The sequence below is a fragment of the Abramis brama genome (genome assembly GCF_963993115.1).
Source record: "Abramis brama genome assembly, chromosome: 2".
Classification (NCBI taxonomy): Eukaryota; Metazoa; Chordata; class Actinopteri; order Cypriniformes; family Leuciscidae; genus Abramis; species Abramis brama.
In genome coordinates this window covers 22,578,162-22,594,410 of record NC_139964.1, presented here as the reverse complement: position 1 = coordinate 22,594,410, position 16,249 = coordinate 22,578,162, and the positions used below count along the sequence as shown (strand labels likewise).

The 16,249-nt window shown below is 37.1% G+C and overlaps 2 protein-coding genes across 2 annotated transcripts in view; both read right to left on the bottom strand.

Moving 5' to 3' along the window:
- asf1bb (anti-silencing function 1Bb histone chaperone) overlaps window positions 1–9,495 on the bottom strand; it is a 14,870-nt gene extending 5,375 nt beyond the window's left edge. Inside the window, exons 1-3 of the mRNA XM_084106518.1 lie at window positions 8,939–9,495; window positions 7,507–7,622; window positions 6,213–6,389 (exon numbers count right to left, since the gene is read on the bottom strand). Coding sequence (XP_083962644.1) covers window positions 6,213–6,389; window positions 7,507–7,622; window positions 8,939–9,047 — 402 coding nt within the window. The 5' untranslated portion in view covers window positions 9,048–9,495. The remainder of the gene's footprint in view (window positions 1–6,212; window positions 6,390–7,506; window positions 7,623–8,938) is intronic.
- A 115-nt stretch (window positions 9,496–9,610) lies between these two features.
- LOC311077882 (CD209 antigen-like protein D) lies at window positions 9,611–11,708 on the bottom strand. The gene is made up of 5 exons (XM_084106519.1): window positions 11,509–11,708; window positions 11,143–11,283; window positions 10,949–11,052; window positions 10,312–10,412; window positions 9,611–10,098 (listed from the first exon to the last, which is right to left on the bottom strand). The coding sequence occupies exons 1-5, from the start codon at window positions 11,615–11,617 to the stop codon at window positions 9,969–9,971; spliced, it is 585 nt and encodes a 194-aa protein (XP_083962645.1). The 5' UTR covers window positions 11,618–11,708; the 3' UTR covers window positions 9,611–9,968.
- Between the last annotated feature and the right edge of the window lie 4,541 nt (window positions 11,709–16,249).

The window sequence follows — 16,249 nt, the reverse complement described above, 5'->3', positions numbered from 1 at the left end:
TTGAACATTATTAGTACACCTCAAGGAACATATTAAAATAATTTAAAAAATCCATGTCATGATCCCTTTAACAAATGGAAACCTAATTGTAAACTGTTACCAATATATTATTATTAAATGATATCTCAGTAGTGGTGTCTGTTTCCCATTCTCCTGCTTTATGTGTCAAATGAGTTTTACATATTCATTGAATGGCTTTAGAATCTCTTAATTCACAACAGAATGGGATTAATGGAAATACGGGATTCGGGAACAACACGCACAATGGCAGCGATCCGGAATGGTTTAGCAGAATTAATGAATTATAAACGATACTGGGCTATTAGCAGCCGCCACCTGCCTCTTTGATCTGGCCGGCATTACCACATTTCAGATGCAGCAGATCTGTGTTACACAAACACACTCTCAATATATAACATGCATCATGTGTATGAGTGCCTAAACTCACATTTGTATTCCTGCTTCCCATATTCCTGTAAAAATTCATAATTTCAATATAAATATGAAGAGTTCAGATGCAAAAGCCTCTAAGTGCCATCTGAAATTTTCTTCTAGAATGATAATTTTTATGAAGCTTGTATATTTAAATTCAGTAATTTCACTTAAATGACAATGAAAATAGGTAATTTTCATTGCCATTTAAGTGAAATTACTGAACTTAAATATACAAGCTTGATAAAAATGATCATTCTAGAAGAAAATTTCAGATGGCACTTAAGAGGCTTTTGCATCTAAACTCTTCATACATTATATATTAATATCTATATTTATTGTTATATTGATGTATATAATTCATTATATTAATTTTTTGTGCTTTCTGTAAAAACCAGTGTGTAAAATATGCTTTAATAATTTTATTTAAATTTTACTTATTGCTGTTAATATTTGGTTTCTAGTCACCTATTTTTATGCGCATTTTGAGATATCGCATAAAAAAAAAAAATGCATAAATTCAAAAAATGTGCATAAATAAAACGTGTGCACTCAATTGATGCGGGTAATGTGTTATCGGATAAGAAAACATGCACATAAACTACGATGGAAACACATTTACTGAATAAACTCCTCGATGAGCATCTGAAAAGGTCGTTCTGAAAAGCCTGAGCAAAATCTGTCGTCAAAGTGGTTCGGAATAATGGCCTCTATGGAAGAATAAAAAAGATAATTTCAAGTTTATATCTCAGAATTGATAGAAACTCGTTGTTCTGTCTTTTTTCCTCAGAACTGTGTTTATATCCTGCAAATTAAACTTTTTTTCCTGAAAATTGTGATATAAACTCACAATTGTTATAAATTATGAAGTTATAAAGTCAGAATTAGAGCCCGACCGATATATCGGCGGGCCGATATTATCGGCAGATATAAGGCATTTTCCTAACTATCGGTATCGGCATTTATAATGGCCGATAAATTAATATTTAAAAAAATGCAGCGATGCAGTGATTTATGTAAGGACGGCGCTGGCGCTGCTAATAAAGCACCTAAAAGCTGTCACAAAGAACTGGCAAAAAAATAACGGCCTGGTCCGGTGTAGACACAGTGTTAAAGCTCATTCTGCTACGTTACAACATCAAGCAATATTCCACTAATTTATGTAATTATAACACTTTATATAGTGCCATTTTGCATTAAGAGTAGCCAGATGGACACGCGAGATGCGACACGTTCAGAATTAATACACTTTTAGTAAACTACAGAACAGTGCAAGCGGGAAGTGGCGCACCTCACGCGGGCAGAGAACCCGTCCGAGAACGGACACTGCATTAGTGATATAAAACGCACACACACAGGTCTGTTAAATTAAGCAATACTTTTAAGGTAGTCTAATATTTTTCTGACTAACAAAATTACTGACACAGTAAAGGGTAGATTTAAATAAAGAAAAACGAAATTTAAATAAAGAAATTAAACGAAATTTAAATGAAAAACGAAATTTAAATAAAGAAAAACGAAATTTAAATAAAGAAAAAACGAAATTTAAATAAAGAAAAACGAAATTTAATTAAAGAAAAACGAAATTAAGTTAAATTAAAAACGAGATTAATTTAGATTGATAATAACGGGTAAAAAGGCTAATACATTTTGTTTCTATTATTCTATTTTCCACAATGTCAAAGCAACACAGCTTAATCCAAAACACAAGCTCAGACATGCACTTCGTCCATACAAACTCCGCTGTTCTGCGCTCTAGCCAGAGAACACTCCAGTTGCTGGAACACTTGCGCGTCGGTTCTATTTCTAGCTTGCATGCGTTTTCCGCGTGGCTCGAGCCGCGCCTGAGAGACACGTGTCTCACGCAGGCAGTGTGCAAACTCCAACCTGTTAACATGGGAGCCGAAATAAAAATGGCCATGCCACGCAGTCAGTGTGTCGCCGGCCTTATTCAAGCGCGAATGAGAACCGTTTCGCGGGGGATCCCAGATGTAAAAAAAAAAAAAAAACGAATATTGGAATGTCAAATTTTCAAATCGAATACCAACCCACCGAATGAATATTCAAATATTCGGGTCCAGCCCTATAGCCTAGTTTCACGTTTAGTACATTTTGCTTACTACTTATTTAAAATAGTATAAAACTACTGTACATATGTAATTATAAACGTTTTCATTATGATATTATTAATTTTACTTTACTAAAAAGATCTGAGTTCTTCCTCCACTGGTAGATATTAGAGAAATTAAGATTAAAAATAGAAGATAAGGTTTTGTCAGTGACACTTTTGATATATTTATTGATACAAGTTATGTTTTAAATAACGTGACTAAATTAAAAGACAAAGTCGTTAGTGAAGATTATGCAACAGTATTTAGAATATAATATAAAATGCAATGCAAACTAGTTTGGTTACAGCTCAAATTCTCATTCTATCATTCACCCTGCCTCCATTACATATCTTTGTCACAAGTGTTTGATCACCACATTTGAGTGATCATTGCAAAACGTTTATATATTTATTCTGTTTATACTGTGTATTCTATATACAGTACCCATCAAAAGTTTGTACACACCAATTGGAAAGTGTGTCCAAACTTACTGTACTATAATACACATAAATAATATTGCTACTGTATTATAATATACACATAAATAATATCGGCCGATATATCGGTATCTGGCTTTTTTTTTATCGGTATCGGCATCGGCGCCCAAAAATCCATATCGGTCGGGCTCTAGTCAGAATTAAGAGATATAAACTCACAATTGCAAGAAAATGTCAGAATTTGTGATAAAATGGTAGGTTAATTATTATTTCATGCTGTAAATGTAGGGCTAATACATTATGCCACCAATGAACTGCATTAGGGCTGTCACTTTTGTCACTTCTCTATGTTCATTTAAGACTTTATTTAAATTATTTAAGACTGCTCTTATGAGGACACTCGACAAAACGGACATTTGGCATAATTTGTGTGTTATGGTTTGTTCAAGCCCGAAAGAGAACTCGATACTGACGTGCGTCTTTTCTGTGCGTGTGTGTGTGTGTGTGTGTAATAGGCAGGAATTACAGCGCGGTATCTTTAGTCTTGTCGTTATCTTCCATTTTCAAAACAAGCTGGCTATTGGCTATTATTCGCTTGATTTGGTGATGGGCCTACGCTACAATATGTTTAGAGCGGCCGCTACTGGATGAGATGGCAAACAATAAAATAAAAAACAAACGGTCTATCATAGACTGTAAAAAATGCGCAAAACATGGCACTTTAAAAACCGGATAGTTTATTTATAGTTTGATTTCGGATATTTCACGTCATGTTTGAATGCATATTCGAATATCGAATAAAAAGTGACAGCCCTAAACTGCATATGTGAATATTATTGTACTATTATTATAATTAAGAGCATCTTTTTATGCATTTTGATTCTGACATCCTCTTTTTTCCTAGATTTTGCCCATTTTCCTCCACTTGTTACCACTGTTTTTCTGCCGCCGCGATGTGTGCGCAGCTGCAAGAGACGTAACTGTGAAGTCTGCTCACAAACCAGACCTGCAAACTCCTCAGACTAAAAAAGGTGACAGTGTATCGCCGGGGGGGGGAGCTAACTTTTTTTTTTGCTACATGCCATGGGATTAATCAATGCATGCTGATGAATAATGTATAACCATAATAATTAATCTGCATACCCTAGTTTTGCACTGATGTAAAAAGACTGACAGTGACACAATAAGTCATGTTAGCAAAATGTTTTAATCTTTTAACTCTTAAAAAAAAAAAACTATTAAAAAAACATGTATGTTCTTTAATGTTTGATTATCATTTTACTGTCTTCACATAGGGATGGGAATTGATAAGATTTTATCAATAATAATGCCACTGACGATTCTGATTATCGATCCAATTCTTTAACGATTCTCTTATCGATTCTTGATAGCACTGTGTGGAAAAATGTAGTCATATGCTTTAAAAAAAAAAAAAAAGTGGTTTTATTTATTTTAAAGGTTAAGCTTGAGTTAGCAAACTGTACTTTTTATATAATTTATGTAATAAATAGAACCTTATTGTAAAGTGTTACTGATTAGTTATACACCGATTCAGACGTCTCCTGAGTTCACTGCTGGAAAGATCAGTTGTTTTAACCATTCATTAAAATGAATCGGTTCAAAGGAGTCATTAGTTTGGGAATTGGACGTGTCGTGCGCGTTGTGATTATCCCAGCAGTTAGGACATGGACATCCAAGATTTGTGCCAACATAGAAAACATTTCATCACTGTATAGTTTTATTTCGTTCAATTAAAGTGTTGTTTTATGTCAGCTGAATGTCCGGAACGCTTTTCAGAGAAGATAAGGAAACTTATTTAGCACAATTTACACCCAGCAATAATTCAGAAAAAAAAAAAAATATCTCCGAATGCTCCACATGAAACTTTGGTCTTCCGACCTTTTACCACCGTGTCGATTTATTTTGATTAATATGTGCGAGGGAGAGAGAGCAACACAGCGCTTAGTTTGGAGACGGTGACACACGCAGTGACACACGCAGCCGTTCATCTACATTACTCACCGATCAAATAAGACTTTGGCGGGACAAAAATTCACTTTGGCGGGCGCTAAAACAAGTTCAATGCAGGAAAATTCATGCGTGAGTTTCCATTCGACTCGCACGGGCGTCTCATCTAATGGCGAGCTCAGTTGACGCTATGTGCTTCAAGATTCTGACGCAAGTGCTAAGATTCCAATTGGCCCAGAGAAATGTCAATCATAAGAATTATCCAATAATGTTTCGCAATTCTAGCCTGCATGGCAGTTACTGTGAGAAACAATACACGATTGCTACGCGACTACGCGATTCACGTAAATGACCCAATTGACCAAGAAAACGGCGATTGTCGCCGAAAAGCGACAAGTTTGCAGGTATGACAAACGCTCTACTGAGTTTCATTTATGTATGAAAAAAGACCAACAGTGGCTTCTCCAACTGCAGCAACTAACACTTTTCTTAGTGATATTTGGCGCCAGTTTATCAGAAAGTGATGATTTTGTTCTCATCGACTATTCAACTTCAAATGTTGTATGCGACACTGCAAGTTAAATTCGCAACTTTGGATAAAGCCATAGCTAATGATTAGAAATATTGAGATAATGGCTCATTATTTAGCAAATCAATAAACCTTTAAGACATTTAAAATCACAACAGTATTATGAAACGGATAGTTCCAGTCCTTGATTCTGATTGATTCGAAGCCGTTGTAAATTACTCGACAAACACACACACCTGTGACCGCACTACATTAGTATTACTGCGCAACTGCCGTTTGTGATTCTGTGTTGCTGTATGTGTTGCTTAGCAACCTCTGTGGAACTACATTGTTTGGCGGAGGAATAAATGTGTTATAACGTTACATTTTTTGTTGCTGGTGTTTATTTTATGAATAAATATTAAAATGAATATTTTATGGAGTAACCGTTTTATAAAAGCAATAAGCCCCTTGAAGCCGTGTTTTACAGTGGATTTAGAAGAGATAAGGGGGTTTTACTCCGCTCCGCGTCGAGCCTAACAACGGCCCTGAGCTGTTCTAAACTCACTGTAAAACACGGCTTCAAGGGGCTTATTGCTTTATTTTATAATATTCTTAATTTGACTCTTTAGTTTGTGTACATTCATTTTTCAACAGCATTAACCATAATTTGTGGAATCCTACTCTTTTATGTGTGTGTGCGTGTGTGTGCTGTAATATTAGCGGCTGAAGCTCATTCTGAATGTAATCTCTCACCTGTGTGTAGTCGGGTTTGACCGGGGGGTTTTCCCGTAGCTCGGGTTCTGTGTACTCATTGTTGACGTAGTAGCCGATGCGAATGAATTCCTGTCCCCGATAGGTGCATGTGATCAGCACTACGGTCACGCCCACCGCATCACTCTCAGGGATCAGCCCAGTGTTTGGAGCGTCCGCCTGTCAATCACGTCAAGAGAGACAGAAACTCGTCCTTCACTCTGATGCCTTCATTAAATAACATGATATCTACAAACACCCCTTTCTCTAGGGTTGCAAAGTTTACAGAAACTGTCCAGAATTTTCTGAAACTTTCCAGGATTTTTGGGAAAGTTTTGGAAAGTTTCTGGATATTTACCAGAGATTTTCAGACCCCTTTTCAACCCTAAAAGAATAATCTGAGTAGATTATAATGATGCATTCAACTGTTTCCAAAAGATCTATACAGTACACACTGAAAATAACGATACCCTCATGTCACGATTCGATACATATCACGATACTGAACTCACGATACCATATTATTGCGATACTCCAAGACATATGATAAAAGGTTAACAAAAAGTGTACTGTTGTTTAAAATACTAAACTTGGTTTTACATTGTGTGTGTAAATGAATAGGCTTGAACTTGGTGCTGGACACCCAGTGCACAGAATTATTTTAGATGAATATTCTTGTGCACTGTCACTGACTAGATACATTTAAAATAATGTAGACTTTTTACTGGTAACATAAGACATTTGGCATTATCAGGACCCACATATATTCCCCTATTGCATTATTATACCTTATATTCTAAAACTTTTTCGCACAGTAATTTTCATTTTGGGTGGACTATACACAATACATATTGATGCATTTTTGTATCGCGATATTGGGACACGATATATTGTAACACCCCTAAAAATAACAGAAAATAACCTGTGTATTTGGTGAGATAAACTTGTCTGATAGTCTTATCACATATAAAGCACAACCTCACTGACTTCTTAGGGACTCATCTAGGCATGGACATGGACAGTTGAATTTACATATTAATTTGGCCAAGAACTATCTTTAATTGTAAGTGGTAAAATGTTTCATTGTTTAGCACTTTTTTGGAACTGAGACAAATCTCAAAATTCCTCTTTAATCCAATTTGTGCACTTTACTGCAAATTCACATTTTCTCAATGCATCTCTAGGTGGCAGTGAGTGCACTGCAATTTATTTACCAAGAAGGTATTATTATACGGCTTAGAGCTGAGATGAAAGATGATCAAACTGCACCGAACCAGGAAGAAGTATTTCAGCCCACCTGAAACACAAACATGTGTCTTCCAGCAGGAACCGGGCCGACCAGAACCGAGTCCAGAACCTGGTCGTACTCCTCGCTCTCTGCAGAGCCCACGTAGATGATCTTCCACTCTAGATCTGAGAGAAACAGAAGGATTAGCTATTATAAATATTCAAATCTCACATTTGCACAAGGTCTTTCCAATACAATGAACTCAAAAGAGGATGTTCAGTGGTAAAAACAGCTGCAAGCAAATTGAGCATTTAGTGCAAAATTACCACAAGGATGTGGGTTTACATGCTTGACGAATTGGACAAGCTTTGTGGTCATTATATTTGTATTTTGTGTTTTATATTTAGTTATGATATCAGGAGTATTATTTAAGGTTTTGTATTTGTAGAACAAAATGTATTAATGTTAACCACAAACCTTATCTCACTTATCAAAAAACTGCTATTCTTAAAAGGTGAATTGGCCTTCAGGGTTTGGCCTACAAATTGATGCCAACAACTTTTAATGAGCATTTTGTTTGGCCATTAAGTATCATAATCACTGTTAAGTTGGTGGCTATAACTGAAAACAATTGAATAACATGTTTTCCTCTTTTTTTATGTGAAAAACTGTGTGTAAACATGCCCAATGTTTCTCTTTTTTTAACTCTGATAATGCAAAATGTAATGTAAAAATGTCCAGAAGGCATAACTAAAATTGAAAACAAATTAAAAAAAAAGAGACTAAATAAATCCTGCACAATATTTTGATTGTACGTGCAACAAATAGACACTTGTACAGAATATAATGGCATAATAACATTACATTATACTTATATACATACATAGATAAATAATAAAACGGATTAGGTATCACTGTAGTGTCCAACAAAAATATTTGGTATCATTTACAAGTCTGGGATTGAAAAATATTTTCAAACTCTACAGGACTAGCGTTTAAGAGTGTAACGTTACATTTTTGCATATGGATATACAATTTACCAAACAAATTAAAGAGGCTAACTAATAACTTCAAGAGTCTTCGCTTATTTGTGTTTATAAAATAAATGTATTCAGTAATAGAACCGAATTTAACATTTCCAGTAAAACGAATCATAACTCGCAAATCTTCATAGCGTTTCCCGACACGTGACGTCGTAACCTCCAACCAATCAAAGCCAGCACAAATACATTGGTCCACAATCAGACCAATCAGCGAAGGAGGGGCGGCCTCGCGCTGTCATCGAACTCCCCGCCGGCGCCAAAATATTAAGCGCGTGAACATTAACAACTGACAATAAGACTTTTCCCGCGTAAAAATCACCGTGTCTATTCGAATTATTCGCGCTGTTTAAGGAATAATGATTCTGCAAAAAATGCTTCTAAAGCCTTCGGTATTCGACTATGTACACAGTAATTACCAAGTTCGTGTTTAAATAGTGTTAATTTGTGAAATCTCTCACCTTCAGGTAGGTCCTCCATGCATTCAAACGTAATCTCGAACTGAAACGGGTTTCCAAAAGGACTGGGGTTATCCAGAACAGCCACGTTTAGCACCTGCACCTTGGCCATGATGGTTCACAGGGTCTGATCCACAGAAATCGGCCTTGTGTTTACGGAAGAGATCCTCTTAAAAACTGCCCGAATCACTGGACGTCTGAGGTAAATCCAGCGGGAGTGTGAAAGCAGAGTCAAGACGATTCTTTACACAATAAAGGACCTCAACTGTTGCAGGTGAAGAAGCAGGGCTTTCTCTTGGTGGGGTTATTAGTTCTCTTCTAAACTAATCAGACGGTCGCCATACATCCATTTTTACTTATTGCTGGAACATCTTGAAGAACATATCATTTAGTGCAGGATTAGCATGAACATGGTTTTAAATAACCAAATGAAATAATCAAAATCCGTCCTTTCCCCAGGATCCTGAGGGGAAAAAACGTCTCTAGATGCAGCAAAGACACTGAATGACAGAAGCAAGTGCTGTGGATCTGATGTCTTCTTCTTCCTCTCTGATCACTTTAGTGGGCTAAATCTGCTCTTTATTGCGCCCTGCTGGACTGGAGGAAATCTCTACAGCACAATAAAGCAGATCCTACACAATCATTCAATATGAAATAAAAACAAAAATGCGGTGATAATCGGCAAGTGAACATTTTATTAAAACAGAAGCAATTCAAAAACAGTTTCGCAGACACTCAATATCAGAATAATTGGGTGGATCTGGGGAATCTGGGAGACTTTACCTTCTGTAAAGTGATTTTTTCCTCAACATTTTTGACTAACAAAGGAGGCTCATCACGATAACAGCTAGAATATGGTCAGTGATGGAGCAAGACATGAACACGTCAGATAAAGTGCAGAATTTCACATGAAAACAGTTCATGATGAAATAAACTGAGTTTTGAAAGACAGGAATCTAATGAATCATGTGATCAAAATAAGATTGATTCCATAAGATAATAGAAGTAAAAGCATGACAAGACTGCATGAAACCTATTTCTCACAAATACATTTTATCTTCCTTGAACACTGGAGATCATTCCAGTTGTTCACCGGGTCTCTTCCAGGATCCAGTTCAATGCAGTTCTCATCAAGACTATTCGGCTCAAAGCTATCCCAAAACCTGAATAAAATGTGTCAGAATTATTAAGAAATGTTTAATTATTCGTTTTAACCATTTAACATATGACGAATTATGAGCATCACAAGCAGTTCATGTCCTAAACTTGTACAGAAGATGAACCAGAAGTGAAAGAGCAGAGAAGAAGAGTATAATACATTTTATGATGACTAAAACTAATAAGCAGTGGTTTTAAGCAAGTGTTTTAAGTCTTACCCTTGTTTCAGTGGTGAATTGTCCACCCATGTCAAGTTGCCCTTGTTCTCGTCAGACAAACCAATCCACACTCTCTCCTTGATGAATGAAGTTATGAACTTCTGTGTGTGAATAAAGACAGGAATAAGTGAGATTGCTCTCACTCATTGATTAAAGGAGTAGATCACTTTAAAATGAAAATTAGCCCATGATTTACTCACCCTCAAGCCCATCCTAGGTGTGTATGATTTTCTTCTTTCAGACGAATACAATCGGAGTTATATTAAGTTGTGTAAGTTGCGCTTTAGGCGTAAGTAGACTGAGTATGTTCATTTGGCCGGAAGCTAGAATCTTCTAACATGTTAAATATGAATATTTTTCGTACAAAAAAAAAAGTCCTTTATTAACCCCCCAGAGCAGTGTGGAGCACTTTAATGGTGGATGGATGGATTCACTTTTTTAAGCTTCAAACTATTGGTTGCAAGGCACTGCCATTATAAAGCTTGGAAGAGCCAGGACATTTTTTTTTTTTATCATGAGTCTGATTGTATTCGTCAGAAAGAAGAAAGTCATATACACCTAGCTTGAGGGTGAGTAAATCATGGGCTAATTTTCATTTTAAAGTAAACTCCTTCAACAGTCACTCACACAAACTCACCTGCTTCTCTTCAGTGTCGATGATGACCAGATCAGCTCCTCGATCTCTGCAGTACTGCCTGCTGTTATTCCAGTTCATCTCCTCGTTGGACATGGAAAAAAAAACTGGACCACACATATTCTTGTACATAAACACTTATTTTCAAATCTGTATCTTAAAAGAAACCACTTGCACAAAAACAGATTTGTTCTGACCTTGTCCAGAATCTTTCTTCAGTTTCTCGTTGGTCTCTTTTAAATCTGTGATGGTGATGTGCTGGAGTGTGATGAAGACCAGCAGAAGAACACAAATGAGCCCGAGACACACTGTCAGCAACACCAAACACCTGCGTCCTCCTGACAAACAGAGACAAAACACACACATATCAGTTAACAACCAATTCACTTAGAATTCATATTATTAGAAATATAGGCTCAAATAAATCCACCTTTATTTTTAGACAATACACAGGCCTTTTTGACAAAAACTATGTTTTAAATATGGACACGTTGTTCTTTGAAAAAAAGATTCCTCAAAAGTTAACAACGCCATTTCTTCTTCAAATGAAACTTTCTACTTACTGCACTTTCGATCTTTTCCTTCGTCCTGGCTGTGATTCTGTGTTTGAGGTCCAGTTATGTCCTTAATATCATCATTTTCAACATTTACATAAATGTCCTCTAAATCCATTATTCACTCTTATGTGTGACAGCAAGTGTTCACAGATGAGCTGTGATTGAATGATAGTCATGGTTTCTTTTAAATAGTGCTAACACCAAAAAGGAATACAGGAAGTGACAATCTCTGACAAAACGGGTTACAAAATCATGATGAATAAGTGGTGACAGATGATGTAATCACTGGTGTTTTAATCCTAACCATTTTTTCTCCTTTGAAGCGTAAGGATCAGCATGCTTTATGCGAACGTGCACTTCAGAACAAATGAGAACCATGACAGTAAAGTTTGCAGATCTGTGTCAGAGAAAGATTATCAAACTCTTAAACGGGTCTCTCTTTCTCTCTCTTCTGCGATGGGGATGTTTTCTGGGTCTGTCCAAATACTCACACTTGCAGTCTTGGTCAATTGAGAGCGTGTGCACATGACGGGAAGTAAGTGTGCAAGACTGTCCATAGCGCAGTACACATCACGCACACTAAATCCACGCCATCTCTAAGGCTCTGTCCCAAATGAAACCCTAATCCCTCGGTCACAAGTCCACACTATAGCGACCTAATGCCGCTTTTGAAAGTCGTGTATGAAGGAAAGAAGAGAACTGGTAATGCTGTTTGTGGAGTTGTTTAATCCTCCTCTGCTGAGATCTTCAGAGATTTAAATGTAGTTCTTGTGTTTCTGCTCGTCTCTTTTTCTGTTCTCTTCTTTCCTTCAGTGATTCTGCTTGTTAACAGGCTTATTAAAGCTGAGATGACTCCATATTTAATATACACAGATTTTGTGGCTCAGATAATGTCCAGTTCTGGTTTATTTCTTTGCTCTTGGCTGACATGTGGCATTGCTATGGCCTGCTTGTGGCCCAGATCTGGCAAACAGGAGCGGGCCCAAGGGCCGTCATTCCACGCTGCATGTGGGCCAGATCATCTTTCCACATGTGCCAGATGTGGGCCGAAACATCTGGGTAACCACTAGTGATAAGCTTAGTGAATCATTCTACCTTATGATGATAAAAACTAAATCACTTGATAATCACTTGATAATCTCCAGATCTGGGACAACACAATAATAAACACTGATACAATAACCACCAACTCACATAAAAATCAAAGTCAAGTAAAGAGTCAAACTGCCCCCCCCAAAAAACACTGATCACCATAACGGTGACCAAATATTTTCAATAAAATATCAACATCTAAACCTCTGATAATTCTCAATAAAAACTTTTGTAGACGTCTGCCAGAAATAAAGTCAGTCTGGTTAGTAATAAGTGAAGCTGGTAATGCTGTTTGTGGAGTTGTTTAATCCTCCTCTGCTGAGATCTTCACAGATCAAATCTCTTCTTTTCTCTTCAGTTGATTCAGTTCATCTGAGGCTGTGGCTGAAGTCAGTTGTAGTTCTTGTGTTTCTCTTTTTTCTGTTCTTGTTTATCCTGTTTCCTTCAGCCATCTTGAGTACCTACTGAGTACTGTCTATGGTACCGACAAGCATTAACTAGCTATCTTGCTACTATTTACAGCTTCGTACGGATACAGTAAATGGCTATGAAAGACAACATTTCGCACTTCGACTGCCATGAAAAGAAACGCTACTTTCAAAAAATAATATCGTTAGGGTGTGATCCCTACGCGATACCTGATATGTACTTACAGTCTCTGTCCACTGCTACCGAACTACCAATCCTGGCATTCAATGATATTATATGCTGATCCGACTATTTTAAGTGCGTATTTAAATGGTCCAGGGGCAGAACTTTTGCCAAGCGTGTCAGAGGTTCTAATCCGCACTCGTATAGGTTTGTTTTTTTTCTCATCAAAACTGTGAATTTGTGTTCAGTTTGTTTTGTAATTTCACCGGAACGAATAGAGAGTCTCTCCACATTGAAGCGCGCGTCAGAGTGAAGACTGTGCGCGAGCCACAAACAAACACAGTAAGTTATCCGTGCCACTGATCGCAGCGGCAACGAGCACTTTGATCAGTTGATTTCAGAAACAACACATTTCAGCGCTAGATCGCCTATTATTTAACAAACAAATGAAATGAATGCTCTGCTAGTTAACTGGAGATGTTTTGTTTATTTGTATTGGTACATTCGTGCCGCGAGCTGTTTCAAAAGTGGTGGGGATATGTCCCACTCGCCCCACCCGCAAATTACGGCGTCTTTTTTCGCCTGTAAAAGGATATTTTGGGGTCTCCTTTTTTGTTGTTGCACCCCACCGCACAAGAAGATATAGCTATTTAGTTCCTTTGCGACTGACGTGAATCAGGTACTCAAAATGGCGGCAGACAAGTTTTAGAAGTGAGTGACGTCAGTGTGGAGACGTTGGTGACATCATCTGATATTCATCTATACTGAAATTAATTGTCAGGAAACATTTCTGATGTGTTAAAAGAGTTTTTTTTTTTTTTTTCAAGTGTTAACCATTTGAAGGTTTTACAAGAAATCCCGAATAACTATTTTATTTTTGTTACTTTTTGTTATTTTATGCTATTGAAATATATCCTTCCAGGAGGAATATCATTTCCTAAGGGAAGAAAAATAAATTACTAATTGTTAAAATTAAGACATTTGACAGTTATTTTTTAACTTACCTTGGGGTAGGAGCGCCTCACCTGCACTATTGGGATTAGGTTGGTGGGGATGTGAATTTGAGTTTTTTCATCACATGCACTTCAGGAAGCCACCGTATCGACATACTCACCTGAAGCCTACGCTACCTATTCCTGCAGTATATCCTAAAATAGTGTAAGGTAAAACATATGCACATAACATGTATATTGAGGCTCAAAGCACTGGATCCTTTCGCTTTTAAGTCTTCCAGGGTAATGTTTTAATTTTCCCCTACGAGGCGAGATTTACAGTCCCGAAGTTGATAATTCCGCGAATAACTGCAATTGCAGATTTCGGACAGAGAGGAAAAACTACAGACTGCAGCTTTAAATTAAATCACTTATTTTACATTGAATCAACATTGAAACAATATCAAATCAATCTTGCTTTATGTACAGCACAGCAGGATTATATGCCAGTATGTGTGTATATATATATATATTAAATAGAGCTGTATGTCTTATTTATATGTGCATATTGTCTGTAATGTATTGTATGGTGAAGAGACAATTTTCCACAAAGTGTCCTTTTTTACTTCTTTCAATCAGGGGTGCCTTTGTAACAGGCTTTTTCTTTAAATGTTTTATACTGCTAGGAGTGACACTCTCTACTAATTAAAAAAAAAAAAAAAATTGGAGAGATAAACAGATTAATTAAGATACTATTCCAATTCCTGCAATTTCACAAGTTCTGGAATAAACTGTAGACTGCGTCTCATCTCAGCGTGAGAATGATCTTTAGCCCCCTCTAGTGTATAAACATAAGCACACTTTCTGACATTCAGCTTTAACAGTGTTTCTTTTATGAGACACATGAAGTCCTTTTCATTTCTTAAACTGTTTTATTTTTAGTTGCAATACTGTGGTGCTCAGTGACAGAGAGGATGATGATCAGAAGAACAGAGACATTGAATGGATGCCTTCATGTGTGTACATCTATACTTCTATTACTCTTTAAAAACCTAGACAGCAACACATTATAGTTTCGGCCCAGATCCGGACCACATCTGGGCTGTGTGGAATCCAAGTGTACCAGATGTGGGCCGTATCTGGCCAACACTATGTTGCTGTCTGGGAATAACCTATTATAGAGGTAGAGTGGGGGGGGAAATGCCCCCCTGGGGTAAAACGCTTCCCACCTGTTTTTTCCCAAAATAACCACTAGAGGGAGTGCATTTTTACTGTTGCTATGCACTACACTGTAAAAATGAATAAATTGTGGCAACAGATTACAAGCAATTAGGGGTGCACCGAAATTTCGGCCGCCGAAAATGTTCGGCTGAAAATGGCATTATCGGTTTCGGGCCGAAATAAAAAAAAACAGCCGAAAACGTAAACCGAAAATGAATGTCACCCGCGCCTCCCATCCGTGCGCAAGCGCTTAGGTTTCACTCACGGTCGAGCTGTTATCACGCGTCTGCCTATCAAAGATTAAGCATGTCAAAGGGCTGTCACTTATTGGTCCGTGTACGTTTTGATAGTTTGTTTTTTCGTTTGAAACACAAAACAAAATAACGAGAAACCACCTGTTTTTCGTTTGTCGTTTCAAACCAAAAACAAAGAAACGGTAAAAAAAGAGCCGTTCTCCCGTTTTTGGTTCTGAATCCAAAAACGAAAAATGACAAAACCAAAATCAAATAACGGTCCGATTTGGGTTTTTTTTTAAATCCTTTTTCCATTTTTTCGTTTGAAGATCTACATTGAAATACAGACAGGTTGGCCACGTGACCCGGAAGTAATAGTAAATATGGCCTATCAAAATAAAAGCCAAGCTTTTAGAACGGTCATAATATGCAGCACTATAACGTTATACCAGAGTAACGTTAGAAGAAGAAAAATCAATTAATAAATAGGATTATATAAACCTGGACCAGAATAAATATGTTAGCAACAGTAGTTTATTACGTAAGGAATAATTGAAGACAGGCCGTTGAATTATTAGAAAAATAATGCACACCCGAGGTGGTAATGCGGTCACGACGCGAAGCGGAGGGGCCGTTATACCTCGGGTGTGCATTATTTTTCTAATAATTCAACGGCCT